Here is a 17213-nt window from a genome sequence, read left to right as displayed (position 1 = left end):
TAGCACAAAAGCTGAAATCCCCAGGTATGACTCTGAAAGCCAACCGCGCCCTCCCCCTTCTCGAGGCCGCTGTGGCCGGCAAATATGCCATTCCAGGCATATGCTGCTACAATCTTGAAGGCATCCTCGCCACAGTTGGCGCCGCAGAAGCCAAGCGCTCGCCTGCCATGATCCTCCTCTTTCCCTGGGCCCTGCACTACGCCGACGCTCTCCTCGTGCATGCCGCCGCCAGCGCCGCCCGCAGCGCCTCCGTCCCCATCACTGTGCACATGGACCATGCCCAGACGCCAGAGATAATCAAAAAGGCAGCGGATATAACGCCGCCCACATTTGATAGCATCATGATTGACATGAGCCATTATGAGAAGACAGAGAATCTGGCGCTGACCCGCGAGCTGGTGGGCTATTGTAATGAGCGGGGGATCGCCACGGAGGCGGAGCCGGGACGCATTGAGGGCGGCGAGGATGGCGTCGCTGACACGGTGGATCTGGAAGGGATGCTAACGACGCCCGAGGAGAGTGGGGAGTTTGTCAAGACGGGGATTGACTGGCTTGCACCCGCTTTTGGGAATGTGCATGGCTGCTATGGGCCCAGGGGGGTTCTGTTGGAGTACGAGAGGCTTCAGAGCATTAATGAGGCTGTTGGGGATAAGGTGAAGCTGGTGCTGCATGGGGCAGACCCCTTTACGAAGGAGATTTTTGATAAGTGCATTGCATGTGGGGTGTCAAAGGTGAATATCAATAAGGTCATGAACAATGAGTATATGCGTGTGCAGGAGGAGATGGCTGGCAAGGTGCCTATTACTGTCTTGCATGAGGAGGCGACAAAGGCGATGCAGAAGGCGGTGGAGCGGGTTATGGATTTGCTGGGTTCGACGGGAAAAGCGTAGCCTTTATTCAGGGTTTTTTTTTCTTTTCTCTTTTTCGTTGATGAGATTATTTTATGTTATAACTACTATGACCCAATATGGCATTTCTGAATCCGCTCGATGGCGTGTCTGTAACTCATGACTGTGGTTGATGGCAGGGCTTCATGGCAGTGTGGACTCTACTCTTTATACTGTAGTTATGGCATGGCTGCGGAGGCAATCGGTTTGTTTGCTTAGGATAATATGGTTGAGTTGTCGACTTCCGTCACGATCAAGCCTACGTTTCAGTTATAAAAGGATGAAGAAGTAAAGTTTTATTATCCTCACCCCTCGACCAGGTAAGGGACACTCGTGAAATGCCAGAGAAGAAACTTGCCAGTTCATACCATCCAGTTTCTCACAAGGAATACCAAGTCTATCGACCTCACCCTCTCGAAAAACTCCAGTAAACCCTCATTAATCTCATCTCGCGCTTCCAACTGCACCCAATGTCCCGCAGCATTGACCTGCTTTACTGTAAGATTCGCCGCGAACGACTTCATCTGCTCAACCACCAGCATAGGCTGAGGCTGTCTGAGTATTGGATCTAGCTTGACCACTGTCCCCTCGTCGACATTGATGTTCCAGATGAGAGCGCGATACCACATCAAGGCAGATTGGTAATGACCTTGCATGGTTTGGTGGACTTCTCCTATTCAAAGAAAGACCGGGTATTTTTAGATATACAGAGAACGAAATTTCGGAGACGAATCGGTCATTGAGGTATGCTTATACACACCTTTTCCGCAACATAGGGTGCCATTGGCCCCTTGTGATCCTCTCTGAGCCACTTTTCTACAGCTCCTGTTCGCCCAAGATGTTCAATCCATAAATCCTCGTCTGCGGGATGAGATAGCGGAAAGAGCGAAAAAGTTCAATTGCAGCTATACCCATGTTCAGCTATTGTAGATAAGGAGCCCCTCAAAAAATCGATATAGAATAAGAGTAAGGCCCGTCGTGGGTGCTTTAACTGCTGCAATTTGTCCACGTCGATTACTGACAGGTCATCAATAGCTGAACATATCCTGCTAAGTTATATAGAACACAATCACCGTACACAGTCATAACAAACTCATAGGAGGTTCCATTTGTCTCTACCGGCTGGACCCAGAAAGTCAACCGGGATAATGCAATGGGGTTGGTCGGAGGTATGCATCACTTTGTCGATAGTAGTAAGTAGGATAGTGACCGCAGATTTTGATAGGATTTCGACATGTGAAATTGAGAAGCCTAGAACCTCCCGATGTAAGCTCTTTCTCATATTGTACAGATCTGAAAAGATTGGCAATACAGTCTTCATTTCGACGGTAAGAAATGAGAAGCAGAAAGCGCTTATCAGATGTAGGAACGAAGGTGCAAGTTTCTGGAGTTGATATTCGGAAAATGCTTGTCAGTAAGACCAGCAGCACAATCCGGTCATGGACGAATCAGTCGAAGACGTTGAGGTAACGTGTGCAATGGCGACGAAACGACATTTGGTCGATCAATTGCTCCGCCAGCAGAGGCGACGATGAATTCAGCAATGGCTCGAATAGGCCTTGGTCTTATTTTTCCTCTGTATTTCTTTTGCAGGTGGATTCAAACATGTCATCACCAGAGGGTCTTTCTACAGGCAGGCGTCATGAAATCTCCCAGAAGTAAGTTTGGCAGGCAAATCCTACTGCTGGAGTGATGGTGATCCCTTGAGAAAAAAACGCTTTATGCCACAAGCAAACGTTCACGGTGCCTACCTGAGTTAGGAATTGTTGTTCCCTTTGTGTGAGCTCGCGGCGTCATTTGGGATAGATGTTCACATGCTCGAACTTGACTTTGGAGCAGTAGAAATGCAGAGGTTTCAGTGGGTCGGGCAAGAATCCCTTCAATAGCTTGAGCCATCGGGAGCCACTCGCAGCCGTGAAGTATATCCCAGGACTCAATAGACTGAGATTCTCAGACTCTCTCTGCATTGGGACATCAAAAATGCTCTTGAGATATTCAGCTGCTGTTGTGTGCGTTAAGACTGACACCAATTCCGCTAAACGGCTCAGTCACGTAGTTAAGACCATTATTATGAGCTCTTATCAGCTTCCCCGTCTCCCGTGTCTCCATTCAGGGCAATATTTGGCTGAGTCTGCGGGATGCAACCGTCCAGTGGTCAAAACGGTGGGAACGGAGAGCGGCACTTCCAAACCCTCATTGTGTTTTTGCTTCACTGCAAGAACAAATTGGGAGAACAACCAGGCCATTCTGTATGCTGATAGATGAATGAAAAAGAGAATGAAAAAGAGAAAGGAGAAACGAAGAGAAAGAGAAGAGAAAGAAAAGAGAAGAGAAAACCAGGAAGAAAATATCAAATGAATCAGCTTGTCAGGTCCGGGCAGATGTGGGAGATATACATCTTCAGGACACCGCTCTGAGTTTCAAGGAGTCTGATAATTTTAAATTCCACCAGCCAATCCAACCGCGCCGAATCAGACATAGTTATGTAGCTCCAACTACCGGAGTACTCTCAGTTCTTGATTTACACAGACTTTTCTAAAATGAAGACACTTTCGAGATTTGGCTGGTAGCAATTTTGTCCTGGGCCTCCGCGGGGGTAACTAACTAACTACCCCCGTGCAGCATTTCCCCCCTGACGATCACTGAGGCGTGAAATATCACGATCTACATACAGGGCTTGCTCGCCACAGAAGATCAGAGCACAGCACGGGGTTAATACCACCTCCAGGGTTTGGCATTGGCAGCGACTTGTAATGAGGGATGGGCAAAACCTGCGACGGGCCTTCGAGGCGTCAACTCGGGCCCGGAGGTTTCAAATCCTGCGTTGTGTTCGAGATAACTAGTTAGTTATTGCTTTTTGAATCCGTAAAGGAGCGCCACCGCTGTTTACTCCGGGGAGTCCTGCATTAACGGGCTCTCGCAATTGCGGCACCGATTCCAATTCTTTGTTCCTGTTTGCCTTGCGAGGGGCTGGAGATAGTTAATCAAAGACTGGCACAAAGTTAGCTGCAGAATGTCGAGATGCGCGACGTCCTATCCTAGATCAGCAATATGCTGTCAAACGTCAGGCCAGAGGTCTCATCCCGCATTCAGCGCAGTGACCTGGGAACTGTCCAGCCGATTATCGACCAAAAGTTGATGATGATCGGCCGTCCTCCGTTCCAAGGTTACCTCAACCCGTGATGGCGTCGAAAATGATCTGCGATTCTACAGGTTGATGGGTTCATCGCGGGTTCCCTAAGCCCCAGAAACCATTCGTGAAAAAGGAAAAAAAGCAATTTTAATACAGCTGGCTCAGATAAAAAGCCCTCCTGCTCTCTTCATTGAAAACAATTTCCTCAAAGCAACCTCTGACTTCCGAATCCTCTGTCGATTGCCTCCAAATCCCCCGTTCGAATTCGAATTCATATCCCCCACGAACAGCCATGAAGCTCAGCCTACTCGCTACTATTGCCATCTTCGGCGTTGCTCTCGCACAAAAAGGGGTAAGATGAAGACGTGGTTTTTTTTTCATGACGACCCCTTTGGTAATGAACATAAAAAAAGATATAATAAAACCTTCTGGCATTTGGCTTTCTTCCAGATCCCTAACGGACGCCCGTGCAAGAAAGATGGAAGCATGGGAAATTGCGCCAGTGGATTCTGCCTGGTATGCCAATACTGCTCACAACACTCTGTTCTGTCTATGGCAAATCCTTGCAGAATAGAAAGCTGACTTGTTATGCAATGAACAGCAAATCCAGGGCGAAAGCCAGGGAAAGTGTGAGGAGGCGAAGTAGGACCGAGCAAGGCATGGTAGCGGTTGTTGAGGCCCCCTTCAAAGCTACTACAGAAGCATTGGATGGAAGGCAAATCACAATTGAAACGGCTTAACTTCTCAATACATGCCTTGTCTTCTACATTGTTTTAGCGCATTCATGTACTGTGCCCACTGCACCACAACATGTTGCAGCATAGCAGTATCAACCCAGTCCAATTATTCAAGAAGATGGCGGCCATATGTCCGCCTGTAGACAGCATGCCCAGATATTACTGTGTTTTTTACGTTTAATGCTACATGGCCACTTGCATAAACCTTCCATCCGATGCATATAGTATTTCAGTGTGCAAACTATAGAGCATATTTATGAAATGGGTGTTGGTGCAGCCGCTGCTACACTCGCTGATTACCGGCATATGTCACTTACACTGGTAAAACAATGGAGTTCAAGCCCTGACCGTGGCAGCACCCAGTCTCCTGAATCCTCCCTCGGCGGCAACTCGCCTCTGCAAGTCCGCCATACGGCACTGGTCTCCCGTGGGATCGGCAGATTCCGGCTCGAGATCCCAGGTCAAGAAGCGGTTCGTGTAGTTAGGTTCGAAACCTGCGTCCAGAATCCCCAGGCGTTTGCCGTAGTTGGCCACCTTCTCCCAATCCCGCTGGACATTCTTCAAATCCTTGCTGAAGTACGGATAGGAGCGTTCGAAAATCTTCCTGTTAACAGGCGTCCCCATAATCGGCTTGAAGTCCACGTACTCCTCGTATGCTGTCGAGGGGTTCGCGAGAACGTAGTTAGTGGCCTTCTTAACTGCCGTGAGAAACTTGACGACTTGCTCTTGGTTCCGAGAGATAAATGTTTCATTGCCGATGTACAGGATAGAGCAGAAGCAACAGCAGCCGAGCTCAGCGAGCTGATCAATACGGAGCATCTGCACGTCGGATCGAGGACGATTCTGGTCGGCAAGCCACTCCTCCAGCTCGACCATTTGCACATTCTCGAGACCGATTCCAGCGTCGATCTCGCCGCTGGTAATCGCCTTGGTGATGTTCATACCACAGCGGACGGCAGTATAGTCGGTCACAGACATGTTGTAGTATTTGGTGAGCTCGTCTATTTGGATCTGGAAATTTCGGATAAGTAACTGCTGCAACAGGCGTTTACGAGGAGATCCAGGATAATTAAACCTTTCCAAACTCGCCAACGTATCCAATCCGCTTCCCTCTCAGGGTGCGAAAGTCGGTGGTGATGCCACTGTCTTTCAAGTAGACAATCCCAGTAAATGGCTCATCCAAAAGAGATCCAACGGAAACAACGGGGAAGTTTCGGGCTTTCGCCTAGATAAGCTTATGAGCATCAAGCGTGTTATCATGTATGTATAGCCGCAATAAAAGAAGTCTACACTGACAGCGAGGGTGTGAATCATGGCCTTGAAACCCATGTCAACCTTGCCACTACCGATGATCTCTGTCACGTCAGACGGATCATTGGGCTCCAGAAGAGCAACCTTGATACCCTCATCCCTGAAATATCCCTTGGAGTGGGCGAGGTAGAGGGGAATATGGTATGGAGTGGCGTGCCTTTTAACGCGTTATCATCAATTGACAGCCCTCATCAGCTTGGTTTCCACTCAATGCTAGCATGATAGCTAGTTTTCAAACCTACCAATTGGTCAAAAAGGTAATCCTGTCAGTAGACATGATGGCAACAACCGCGATGCAAGTTCAACAATTAGATATCACTATCAAAGTCAGCATATATAAAATAAAATAAATAAAAAAAAGTCAGGGGCCGGGTTATCAAGCGTCACATGTCCTTTCGCTGGAATTATCCAGATCAAGTTCAGACAGTATGATCTCAGAACGATCAGTTCATGTCACCCGCGTGAGCCTGTTTCCCCGTAATGAAGGCAAGGCTGGTTGGAAGAAAGCAATCCGCAAAGCGCAGGCCTCAAGAGAAGTACATAGAACTGGCAGCCGGTGGAACATGGACTGATCGAACACCTGTCATGTGTACGCATGTGCTTCCACACCATACCCTGACCATTCGGGGACAACTCTTCTGCAATGAGAGACACAGATGCCATCCATGATGAGTCGTACCAAGAGGAACAGTGCGAAGGGCAGCGGCAGAAGAAGAAAGTGAATCACCAAAGAACAAAAGGAACTGCAATTGAAACCGTGCTGTGGAACTTGGAGCGTGTGGATCTGATGGAGATTGTGGAGGGTGTTTCAAGGGTTATATACCAAAATATCACATGGTCATACAGGCCCTGGTTAACTAGACCCTGGTGCGGGCGGGCAGTGTCGGGGACTTAGAGGAAAGGAGGGGGAAATCCTCTATTCATTTGCAGTAAGCATCCCTCCTGGAGAGCCCGTGCTAGGTGTGCTAGCTGATTATGCGAACATTGCAGTGTAGCCAAGCTTGACACCAACCAGGTTGGCGACTTCGTCAGGGACATTTCACTGAATGCCCACCGCACCAAAACGCCCCTGGGAAAAATGAAAAGAAGTGATCACGAGTTAGTCGTGAGTCGTCCCCGCGGTAGACACTATTCAGCACTGCTCTACCGGCAAATGGTACCTGCTTTTGGGCTCATCATAAGTTTGGAATGACTGTTGCATGAGAAAATGCGTCACACATCCAGCTGTTAAAATACTACAACATTGTGCAATATTTTAAGGACTAAATGGGCGACGGGTAAGGGCCTAACCGGGGGTGGATACAGTAATACCATACATCGACGTCTTCCAATCACTCAAGGGCCATTCCACGTAGTCCAGGTCAGAGCCTGACCAAGTGTTTTCCGAAGTGGGTTCGTCGGTGAGATCATGGTACAGCGAAACTTATGCGTGCTCTGGGGCGTCGCTAGCCGCACACCCCGTTTCCGAAATAAAAATCGAGCAGCTGTCCCCCCCCCCCCCCCCAGAAGGTCGAGGACTGAGCAGGACAAGTAGGATTTCGGGTTAGCATTTATGGACCATGGGATTTACTTGGATTACAAGAAAGGTCAATTGAGCCCCAGTCAAGTTAACAAAGGAGGAGGGATTCGATTCTTCTACCTGCGCGTGGCGGAATTCGATGCCTTGATGGTCAAACATCTCGCCGCCGGCAAGGGCTTTATAGCCATGGCCCCCTTCACGATATACCAGATGATGTTCGAACCCATGATCTTTATAAGATACGGGCTGGATGAGCTGGGGGAACTCGAGATTCTGCTCTACCCTGGTGCAAGCTCATATCTCGTTGGCGGATGCAACAATATGCAGGCAATGAGGGACAGCAATAACTTCATATGCAGGCTGTGGATTTTGCAAGACGAGAGAGTGACAGGTGGAGCACACGGGAGACTGGCAGCTCCAAGGGCGCCATGATTGGCAGCAAGAAGGCAAACGAGTACCTACATAAAAACACGCACTGTCAAGGCGAGAAGAGGTCATATATTTGAGTTGGAAACGAGATACGGAGTAACTAGTTCATCCAAGTAGACCAAGAGCAGTTCGCGAGGATTTGGAGTCATGAGAGAGGATGAAGATTGCTCTGTAACTTGGTCAACTAATTAAGTGCTTTCTTGAGAGGTTTGGGGTGGTTAACTGGGTTATTTCACTCCTGCAAGGGGAATAATCACTACAGAGAAATTAAGTGCTGTATGCCAACTCCGGCAGATGAAGAAGTCATCTTCAACTGACAACCAGCGATAAGATTCAAATATATGGCAGAGTCACAATCTCCAGAACATACCCCCATTGATTCCACTCATCTTCACGTATGTAACTGCAGCGTAGATTTACGGAGCAGGCAGACTGGAGACAAACTGATATGTGAAGTGTGATGTTTCTCTGGACGTCAAAGCAACTGCTAACTAACTAACTTAATCCGGTGAGACCTTGCATATAGATATAGACAGCCGCTTCTTCTAAACACCACCTCGCCCACTCACTCACCCTCCCACTCTCCCACTCTCTCACTCTCCCACTCTCTCAATCTCTCACTCTCTCACCCTCTCACCCTCTCACCCTCTCACTTTCTCTCTCTCTCTCATATCCCAGTTGTGTTGACATGCGGCTGAAATGGAAGGCAGACTCTGCATGTCGGGGCTGACCTTTCCCCGGCCGTCGCTTGTTGCTTGTTTATTCGGCTCGTGGATGTCTCCAGCTGCTGTATATATAATAAAGGAACCAGTCAACAACTGCTCAGACCCGGACGACGAAGAAGAAGAAGAAGAAGAAGAAGAAGAAGAAGAAAGAAAACAAGGCTGGCACGACATCTTGACTGCGTTCTCCTCAAGTAATCTCCTCCACCACCGGGACGGACATCGCTTTTATCCGTTCTATTTACCGGCATCGACATTAAAATGACTCGCCCTCCCGTGCTCATTGTGGGCAGCGGGCCTTCGGGTCTCGTGCTGGCATCATGGTTGAGAAAGCAGAACGTGGAGCTGCGGATAATTGACAAAGGAAAATTCAAAGCCTCCAATTCACGCGCCATCGTCATGCACCCCCGCACGCTCGAATTATACCACAAACTAGGCTTAACGGACGCAGTGCTTGCCGGGGGCAAGAAAGCCTTAGCAGCAAACGTCTGGGTGCAAGGGAAACACAGGGCGCGGATCCCCATTAGTGATGTTGGGCGAGGAGTCACTCCTCACCCATTCGTCTTCATATACCCCCAGGACTCGCATGAAAAGTTGCTGGAGGAGAAGCTGCTAGAGGCTGGTGTCACGGTTGAGCGGAATACGGAATTGGTAGATTTCACCGACCATGGAGATTACGTCTCGTACAATCTCCGTCACAATGACACCCTGGAAATGGAAGAGAATTGCGAAGCACTCTATATTGTCGGCTGTGATGGTGCGTCGTCCACAGTGCGTCGGGGGATTGACATCAGTTTCCCCGGCGGGACCTACGAGCAGCTATTCTACGTCGCGGACATCGAAGCAAAGGGACCCGTCGTCAATGGGGAGGTTAACGTCAGTATCCACTCGTCTGATTTCTTCCTCGTATTTGCCTACGACGAAACCTCGCGTGTGCGAGTTGTGGGGATCGTCAACGACAAACCGGACGTCCCTTCTGAAACACTCACGTTTGAAGATGTATCTGGCGCCGCCATGGACGCGTTGAAGATCAGGGTAGAAAATGTGAACTGGTTCTCCACATATCGCGTGCACCACCGCGTGGCAAACCACTTTCGCATTGGTCGGGCTTTCCTTGTCGGTGATGCTGGACACATCCACAGCCCGTTGGGCGGGCAAGGAATGAATACGGGAATTGGCGATGCTATCAACCTGGCTTGGAAATTGGCAGCGGTGGTGAAAGGCCAGGCAGAGGAGTCACTGCTCGACAGTTATGAGGCAGAGCGTATTCCGTTTGCGCGCACATTGATAAAAAGAACCGACCAGGGCTTTTCCATGTCGACGGCCAAGGGGCGCTTTGCGGATCTCTTCCGCACGTACCTCCTTCCGTTGATTCTCCCGATCGTGCCGCGGATACCCGGAGCTCTGAAGTATTTATTCAAAATTGTATCACAAACGCAGATCACCTACCGCGGAACAGAATGGGTAGGGGGTGTCGCTGGCTGGGTGCATGGCGGCGACCGTCTTCCTTATACGACTGCGAACGGCGTTGACAACTTTGCAACTCTGTCAGCAATCGCTTGGCAGGTGCACGTCTACGGCATCCCGAAGGACGGGATGATTGAGTGGTGCGAAGAAAAGGAGATTGTGCTGAATGTTTTCGACTGGATGCCAGAGTATGGAAACCTAGGCTTTGCTCGAGATGGTGCATATCTCATGCGCCCAGATAGCTATGTTGCCTTTGCGAATTCGTCTGGGCTGCCAGTGGAGTTTGACCATTTCCTTTCAGCCTCTGCGATCCACAGCCTGTCAACGTGATCAGTAGTTCGATCGTGTTTACGACAATAGCATTCTTAAATCCTTTAAAAGCCGTTTATACCATATGTTATTTGGGGAGATGCGGGTAATAGCGGAAAATGGAGTTGGCTGTATTTAGTTATAGTTACAGGTCCCTGGTTCATTAAATCTGGTATCGCCGGGATATCTCCATGGACTCTTCAAGAAACAATTGATTTCTGGAAATTATGCTTTGCGGGAAGGCTTCTCCACCTAGGGAATTAAAATCGTCTCTTGACGTTGATATTGTGTACCTTGGAGTGATGTCACAGCCCAAGATGGGGTGAGAGGCGAAACTATGACGGCTCTACAAACACTTGGGAGTTTCAACAATGCCGTCATTTTATATTCATATTTCGCAGGATTTGCCTACATACAACCGAGTTGTTTGTAATACAGTTCTTCCTATTCTTCGGAAACTTCAGCAAGGGGGATATATATGTCTTTGCTGCCATTAAAGCTCTCGTGGAATAACCAGGTAACCTCTGCAAATCAAAAATCCGACTTAAATAGTTGACTATACAACTAAAAATAACGGGCTCCATATCCGAAATTATTGAAGAATAACAGATAAAAGAAAAACAATTAAATAAAAATAAAAATTCAAGCCATCCAACATGGATGACGAGCCAACAAACTCAAAAGGCTCTCGTCGATGGGCCAAATGGCGAACCCCTTGTTATAACCGATTACCCCATACCACCCTTGCTGGCAGACTATGTCCTTGCTAAAACCGCCTATGTCTCCCTCAATCCACTGCACCAGGCTCACTGGCTGGCTGCTACTTCTCAGGGACGGTCGAAGAGAGATCGGGTCTGCCGTCACTAAAAAATTCACCAAGGGCGAGAAAATCATGGGTTTCAATCATGGGATTAACAGAGTGCGCCCGACCACAGGGTCGTTTTCGGAACATGTAATTACCAAGGGGGATCTGCCGTTTCGAGTGCCTGAGTCGTTGCCCATGGATCAGGCTGCGACGATGCCGGTGGGTTTGTATACCGTCGGTCAGGGGCTGTATCAGGGGATCCTGCGATTGGCGTAGCCAGATGATCCGGTGAAGGAAGCTGTGCCACTGCTAATATATGGAGGCTGTTCGGCGATGGGGAGTTGGCGATTCATTTTGCGAAGCTGTATGTTTTTGCCATTGCTGCAGAGGCTCGAGAAGAATGACTGGATAACTAACCATCTCAAAAACGGCGACGTAACGAGGTGATGCGTTCACATCTAGATCTAGTTACACCGTCATAACAACATGCTCGCCTAGCAACTTCTCGTACGTCAAAGAGCTAGAGGCAAGAATTGCCTTTGACTACCACGTCAAAGACGTCGGGAAGAAGATCCGCGAATACACGAACAACGACCTGCACCTGGCCTATGACACCGTCGGCAGCGTCGAAACAGCTGCCGTGTGCAGCGACGCCCTCTCCTCCAGACCGGGTGGCAAGTATATGGCAACTCTGTCTGTGCGGTCCAAACGGAAGGACGTTGAGAGTGACTACCGTGTTGGCTATACTGTGTTTAATCAAGATTTTAAGATGGGTTCCACGTCATTCCCCGCCAGTCTGGAGGACTATGAGTTTGCGAAGCGGTTCTCAGGGGTTGCGGAGAAGCTGGTGTGGGAGGGCAAGGTAAGGGCGCATCGGGTGCTGCTTAAAGAGGGTGGCTTTGAGGCCATACCCGCTTGGTGGGAGTTAATGAGGAAGAATAAAGTTAGTGGGCAGAAGAAGTTGGTGTACAGAGTGTGAAGTTTTGGACCGCTTCCACTGATGAATATCCGCGCGAGAGGAAGATCTGATATCCCAAGTGATGGGATTGGGGGAGTTGCTATTTTTACACGGACGAAGGGATGTATATAGAGCCATCTGTGTATGATATGGCTGGGTGGTGAAAAGCTCATTTATTTCTATTCTTATACCTCCAGACTGCAAGAGGAGAGAAGAGAGAAAAAGGCACCATTGACGCGAAACTTTCAGTTTGGTAAGACTGATTTCGCAAACTACAAACGTTCTATTCAACATTCTGATCTGTTACGCTAAATCGTGCTGATGGAGATCTAGTGAAACGAAAAAGGGGCATTGGGAAACTGACATATTAGACCGAAAGACCAATGTCAATCGACCTTTCCCCCCCCCAAACACCTCAATCACGTTTCATTCTCATAAACCCTCAGTACAAAAGTGTCAGCCTTGTCACCCAGTCCTTGATTCTGCGCAAAATGCAGCAAATTTAGCGCCCCATTCCCCAAATGAAGCGGGCAATTGACATCTCTTGCCGCCTGCACCGCCGCAGCAAGCTCCTCTGCTGCTTCGTTGACTGTTTTATTGCTCTTACTGCTCCCGGCATCCTTCAGCCCGGTCAACATCTCCGCCCCACGGACTCTGAACATCGTGCTACCGGCCGCGGCCGCATTGACAACGTCGTAGAATAACGGCATATCTACCTTGAGAAAGCGGGCGAAAGCAATAGCTTCAGCGGCGGCGACGAGGTGAATGTTAGTGAGCAGGTCGACAACTCTCTTTAGAGCCGTGGCGTTGGTCTGAGGGTTTAGGGACGCTTTTGGCTCGACTTTAATGAGAGGGCCTCGGTAGTAGAGGCGGATGGCGCTGGCATCATCGTCCCCGCCAAAACCTAGGGGAAGGGCGGTGAGGAAGATTTGCTCGGCGATGCTGCAGAGTGGGGTAGGGAAGTTGTGAAGACGAGCGGCCGCGGTGACGATACCCTGGGTAATCAAGTTGGGAATCGCTTGGCATTGACATGAGTGTGGTGGGAAGTTAGTGAACATACCGCGTCTTTCAGAATAGTCGTTATCGCGCTTGAGCCAGGAAAGTAATCTTCCACCAGCATGCGCTCGCAGCGAGTCTCATGCATAAAACTCCACGCATCAGAGGACGTAAGCGCCTCACCAGCCTCTTTAGCATTGAGTCCTAGCATGGCTGCAAGGCCCATAACTTCACTCGCAGCAAGAATGTGGATAGCAGCAAGAACCTGGTGGACCATTTTCATATTGCTGCCCGCACCAATCCCGCCCGGGACGATGTATAGCTTATTAGTATCGGCCATCTCTGCAAGGAGGAATTTGCCTTTTTCCAGCGCCGCGTCCGAGGCGCTAGCCATGATGGACAGGGCGCCCTCTCCAGCCTTTCTAGCCCCGCCTGACACTGGTGCATCAATAAAGTAGACGTCCTCGCGGCCAATGGCTACCAGTTGATCACGGAATGACTGGGCGGAGACGGCGGGGACGGTGGAAGATAGGACGAGGGTGGCGCCCTTGGGGAGAGCTGTGATATAAATAGCGACGTGTTAGCAATTGGGCCAAAATAAGTCGGAAATAATGCGGGGGTAACCTAGGTATGGAAAAAGCAGAGCATATTACCTTTTGCAATGGCATTTTCATGGTCAAAAATCGCAGCCTGCGCCTGGGCTGCGGTAGCAACCATGCAGACGCAGAACAGATTCCCGCTGGCAGCATCCCCAGCAGACGAGGCGATCTGCCCCGCCGCAGCCTTGAAGCGAGCCATGGTTGGACCTGAGATATCATATCCCTTGACGAGATATCCTGATTTGATGAGATGGGTGGCCATGCCAAAGCCCATAAGACCAAGGCCGACAAAGCCTATCGACGGTTTCTCAGTAGACATCATGGATCTTGGAGTGTAATATATGCCAGAAACCTCTATCGGTCTCGCTTTTCCTCTTGATTGTCGTTCTTAGATTTCGCTAACGAGGATAGAGCGGCAGGGGAAGCGGGAAATACTTATATTAACCACGCCGATTACACCCCCCTGGTTAGGTTTAGTTAACAACGCACGAGGGGGGAGTGGGTCAACAATATGAACACGCAAACTGTTGTCTATCGTAAATGAAAAGGAATCTCTCTCACCTTGATAGACGTAGTCATATAGTACCTCCCCGGGGCATTCATCTGCAACAACAACAACAACGGGGCAGATAACTAGCGAAAACCCCTCACCCTCGAAATTTCAGTCAAGCAGGATTAAATGAGCAGCGTCTGGCAGTTTTCATGACTTCCAGTCAGCCGATATAGTATCAGCTATAGCCATCCAGTTATCTCCTGTGACAGAGGGACATGCATTGTATCTTGACAGATGTTCTGTTGGTCTGGCCGGAAGCTGGCTTGTTTCACTCAATCATAATTCCACCCCGCCATCGGCATCATCTTTGCTGTGGTGGGTAGTTAGTTAATAGTGGGGCAACAATGATACTTGCGGAATAATAAAATGACTGTCCTCTATTGGCCCACAACGATGCATGCCAGTGATCCCCCGCAATCCTGGACGGAGCAAATCCCGTGTGGGAAGAGCTCAGCTCGCTCGGAACCAACCAGCAGCGGGGCCAGTGTCGAGAATCCACAGGAACTTCTCTTGGGGCTGCATAGTTACTGGTCGTGTCTCTTCCGAGGCCTGGATATGAATACGTGTGCATCTGCCCTGGGACCTTCACGGCCTCCTCGCAGTTACGCATGTGTATATACAGTACGTACAGTTGACGCATCAGCGAAAGTTTCCTGGCTGGTTGCAGGAATTGCATCCTCATCAAATACGTCAAAATTGCTTGAAGTCCTCTGAAGGCCTAGGAGTCAATTGGTTATGCGCATCTGAACCTGTCTCCCCCATCAATAACAAACAAGGTTGTGGCAACCTGCTCCGAGGACGCAAGCTTTGCTGGTTCAAAATTCCACGATATGTTTTGCTTATACATTCCGAAGAAATCCATGTGTTTTGCTATACCCAAGCCCGCAATGGCGGCTGCTCTGCTCTGACTTTCTAAACGGCGTTCCGCTTGTCGGGCTGGGTTATGTGCGTCGTCTTGCTTGATCAGATAATGTCTGGCATCCATAAAAGTTCTGTGTCCTGTGTCGACGCTTACCATGGGTTCTGTCACGGGAATCAGCTGGCTTCCAGCCGGCGGAGTCGTTGGGACCATAGTTAGGTGTCGGTTCCACTGTTAGTGGGTGTAAAAGTTATCCATCCGGGAAATAAGGCGTTGGCTCTTCCTGGTGATATTCCACGGATTGATCAGTGATAAAATAACCCCCCCCCCCCTTAATTCTTCCCTATCCTGAGTCATATCTGCTCGAAATAAAAACGGAACATGAACAATGTCTTCTGATTTACATTGTGGCTTGCGATGTATTCCGTTAAATTATGATTATATCTACTATTATTGCTCGGGGAATATCCCTTACGCATACAGACCAACTAGAAAGGCGAAAATGCTTCCCAATACTGTACAACGCGACATCCCGAGCATATCAATTCTCCCAGCGGCGTTGGACTTGGGGGTTACCGTCGGCTCTGACAAGGACAATTGTAGCGAACACTTGTTGTCCATAGCCAGCTCATCACCCAGCGAGTTCGTTGCCGTCATGGGGGCGCAGGTGAAACCAAGCCGAGGGGACTTCTCTGCAGTAACAGTCGCAGTTATTGTTGCCACATCATTCGTGCCTATAGTTTCATAGACCGTTGCCGTTGTGCGAGTGGGCGGGCATATGTTTTGCCTAACTCTCAGCATTTCCACTGTCGCAGTGACACTAGCCGTTTCCGCAGGGGAGAACTTGAGAGCACAATCGTTGCCAAGTTCAAGGGAGTCGCCCACCGAATTTGTCACGGTCATTGGGGAACAGGTAAATCCCGATGGCTGTTCTTCCGGTGGCGGCGTGATAGTCTGTGTTGTCGTCGTTGTCGATTCTTCGATTCTAGTCCGCGTGATGGTGGTTGTGACTGTGATTACAGGCGGGCAGGGAGTTCGGCATCTCCAGATTCCACCGAGCCTATAGCACTTAGAGCCAGCACGGCAAGAGAAGCCATCCCCACAGCACTCTCCGCCTGGATAGACACAACCTCCGCCATTACAGCAGGTTGTGCCAGCCGGACAACAATCGGTCGGACAGCAGCTCCATCCGGATCTACAGCAGCCACGTTGATCTAACTATTGTCAGTGTCATTCGGCAACTTTTACTAGAAATAACAACAACAACAACAACAACAACAACAATAATAATAATAATAAATTGGGAAGCACGGGGGTCATAAGCGTACGGGAGCACGGGTAATATCCGGCGTCCACACATCTATATGTTTGTCGAGAATCCAATATATTGCGTGAAAACAACGGACTTGCGGGGGAAAACCCATTCCCCAGAACTTCAGCGGCTGATAGAGCAGTTTCATCCTCAGGGTTCTCCTGAGCGCTCACGGGCGCAGAAAGGCATAGGAGTGAAACCGCGGCAACAAAGAGAAGCTTCGCCATTGAGACAACACGTCCTTATTCACAGCTATCCAAGGTGTTTTATCTGAGCGGAAGGAAATAATATCCCAGTCTTGTCATCGTCAGAGGGAAAGGAAAAATAAACCTAAACCTTTATTCAGTGAGGCTCCCCTCTCCGTTATTAATATTCATTTGTGCGGGTCTGGATATATCAAATTGTCCATGCGGACATGTCTTGACCAGTTCAAAATGCGGTTTAACGTCAAAACTTGTCGTTTCTGACCCCATTTAATAGCAACGAAGGAGGGTAAACGAGAACCAAAGCCAGCAATTATTGGGCAAGCTGATTGCTCTTTGCTCATGAGCTTTGGCTCTTGCACCATGAATACGAGGTTTGCAACCAAACCCACTGGCAGAAGCCGTTTTTATCTC

At 49.3% G+C, this 17213-nt stretch overlaps 13 protein-coding genes across 13 annotated transcripts; 7 read left to right on the top strand and 6 right to left on the bottom strand.

Annotated features, from left to right (window-relative positions):
* Positions 1–26: 26 nt before the first annotated feature.
* PADG_08012 (uncharacterized protein) lies at positions 27–890 on the top strand (the record flags this gene model as incomplete). Its single annotated transcript, XM_010764975.1, has 1 exon — positions 27–890. The coding sequence occupies one exon, from the start codon at positions 27–29 to the stop codon at positions 888–890; it is 864 nt and encodes a 287-aa protein (XP_010763277.1).
* A 165-nt stretch (positions 891–1055) lies between these two features.
* On the bottom strand, positions 1056–2783 carry PADG_12400 (uncharacterized protein; the record flags this gene model as incomplete). The annotated part of the gene is made up of 5 exons (XM_010765115.1): positions 1056–1146; positions 1293–1536; positions 1644–1748; positions 2007–2294; positions 2639–2783. 5 exons carry the CDS (start codon positions 2781–2783, stop codon positions 1056–1058), a joined length of 873 nt encoding a protein of 290 aa, XP_010763417.1.
* A 185-nt stretch (positions 2784–2968) lies between these two features.
* On the bottom strand, positions 2969–3366 carry PADG_12399 (uncharacterized protein; the record flags this gene model as incomplete). Its single annotated transcript, XM_010765114.1, has 2 exons — positions 2969–3134; positions 3284–3366. The coding sequence occupies 2 exons, from the start codon at positions 3364–3366 to the stop codon at positions 2969–2971; spliced, it is 249 nt and encodes an 82-aa protein (XP_010763416.1).
* Positions 3367–4312: 946 nt separating this feature from the next.
* On the top strand, positions 4313–4760 carry PADG_08011 (uncharacterized protein; the record flags this gene model as incomplete). The annotated part of the gene is made up of 3 exons (XM_010764974.1): positions 4313–4372; positions 4499–4536; positions 4622–4760. 3 exons carry the CDS (start codon positions 4313–4315, stop codon positions 4758–4760), a joined length of 237 nt encoding a protein of 78 aa, XP_010763276.1.
* A 333-nt stretch (positions 4761–5093) lies between these two features.
* On the bottom strand, positions 5094–6345 carry PADG_08010 (uncharacterized protein; the record flags this gene model as incomplete). The annotated part of the gene is made up of 4 exons (XM_010765065.1): positions 5094–5768; positions 5833–5982; positions 6054–6225; positions 6311–6345. 4 exons carry the CDS (start codon positions 6343–6345, stop codon positions 5094–5096), a joined length of 1032 nt encoding a protein of 343 aa, XP_010763367.1.
* A 366-nt stretch (positions 6346–6711) lies between these two features.
* On the top strand, positions 6712–7063 carry PADG_12398 (uncharacterized protein; the record flags this gene model as incomplete). Its single annotated transcript, XM_010765113.1, has 2 exons — positions 6712–6871; positions 6930–7063. The coding sequence occupies 2 exons, from the start codon at positions 6712–6714 to the stop codon at positions 7061–7063; spliced, it is 294 nt and encodes a 97-aa protein (XP_010763415.1).
* Positions 7064–7620: 557 nt separating this feature from the next.
* On the top strand, positions 7621–8019 carry PADG_12397 (uncharacterized protein; the record flags this gene model as incomplete). The annotated part of the gene is made up of 1 exon (XM_010765112.1): positions 7621–8019. One exon carries the CDS (start codon positions 7621–7623, stop codon positions 8017–8019), a length of 399 nt encoding a protein of 132 aa, XP_010763414.1.
* A 980-nt stretch (positions 8020–8999) lies between these two features.
* PADG_08009 (uncharacterized protein) lies at positions 9000–10535 on the top strand (the record flags this gene model as incomplete). The annotated part of the gene is made up of 1 exon (XM_010765064.1): positions 9000–10535. The coding sequence occupies one exon, from the start codon at positions 9000–9002 to the stop codon at positions 10533–10535; it is 1536 nt and encodes a 511-aa protein (XP_010763366.1).
* Positions 10536–11174: 639 nt separating this feature from the next.
* PADG_12396 (uncharacterized protein) lies at positions 11175–11595 on the top strand (the record flags this gene model as incomplete). Its single annotated transcript, XM_010765111.1, has 2 exons — positions 11175–11366; positions 11395–11595. The coding sequence occupies 2 exons, from the start codon at positions 11175–11177 to the stop codon at positions 11593–11595; spliced, it is 393 nt and encodes a 130-aa protein (XP_010763413.1).
* Positions 11596–11635: 40 nt separating this feature from the next.
* PADG_12395 (uncharacterized protein) lies at positions 11636–12298 on the top strand (the record flags this gene model as incomplete). The annotated part of the gene is made up of 3 exons (XM_010765110.1): positions 11636–11683; positions 11707–11762; positions 11788–12298. The coding sequence occupies 3 exons, from the start codon at positions 11636–11638 to the stop codon at positions 12296–12298; spliced, it is 615 nt and encodes a 204-aa protein (XP_010763412.1).
* Positions 12299–12696: 398 nt separating this feature from the next.
* PADG_08007 (uncharacterized protein) lies at positions 12697–14191 on the bottom strand (the record flags this gene model as incomplete). The annotated part of the gene is made up of 3 exons (XM_010765063.1): positions 12697–13272; positions 13338–13831; positions 13927–14191. The coding sequence occupies 3 exons, from the start codon at positions 14189–14191 to the stop codon at positions 12697–12699; spliced, it is 1335 nt and encodes a 444-aa protein (XP_010763365.1).
* A 684-nt stretch (positions 14192–14875) lies between these two features.
* PADG_12394 (uncharacterized protein) lies at positions 14876–15497 on the bottom strand (the record flags this gene model as incomplete). The annotated part of the gene is made up of 3 exons (XM_010765109.1): positions 14876–14974; positions 15055–15135; positions 15195–15497. The coding sequence occupies 3 exons, from the start codon at positions 15495–15497 to the stop codon at positions 14876–14878; spliced, it is 483 nt and encodes a 160-aa protein (XP_010763411.1).
* A 258-nt stretch (positions 15498–15755) lies between these two features.
* Positions 15756–16823, bottom strand: PADG_12393 (uncharacterized protein; the record flags this gene model as incomplete). Its single annotated transcript, XM_010765108.1, has 3 exons — positions 15756–16294; positions 16354–16498; positions 16596–16823. The coding sequence occupies 3 exons, from the start codon at positions 16821–16823 to the stop codon at positions 15756–15758; spliced, it is 912 nt and encodes a 303-aa protein (XP_010763410.1).
* Positions 16824–17213: the final 390 nt, after the last annotated feature.

The sequence above is a fragment of the Paracoccidioides brasiliensis genome, assembly GCF_000150735.1.
Source record: "Paracoccidioides brasiliensis Pb18 unplaced genomic scaffold supercont2.13, whole genome shotgun sequence".
Classification (NCBI taxonomy): domain Eukaryota; kingdom Fungi; phylum Ascomycota; class Eurotiomycetes; order Onygenales; family Ajellomycetaceae; genus Paracoccidioides; species Paracoccidioides brasiliensis.
The sequence above is the reverse complement of the archived record's forward strand: the minus strand, read 5'-3'. Positions and strand labels throughout refer to the sequence as shown.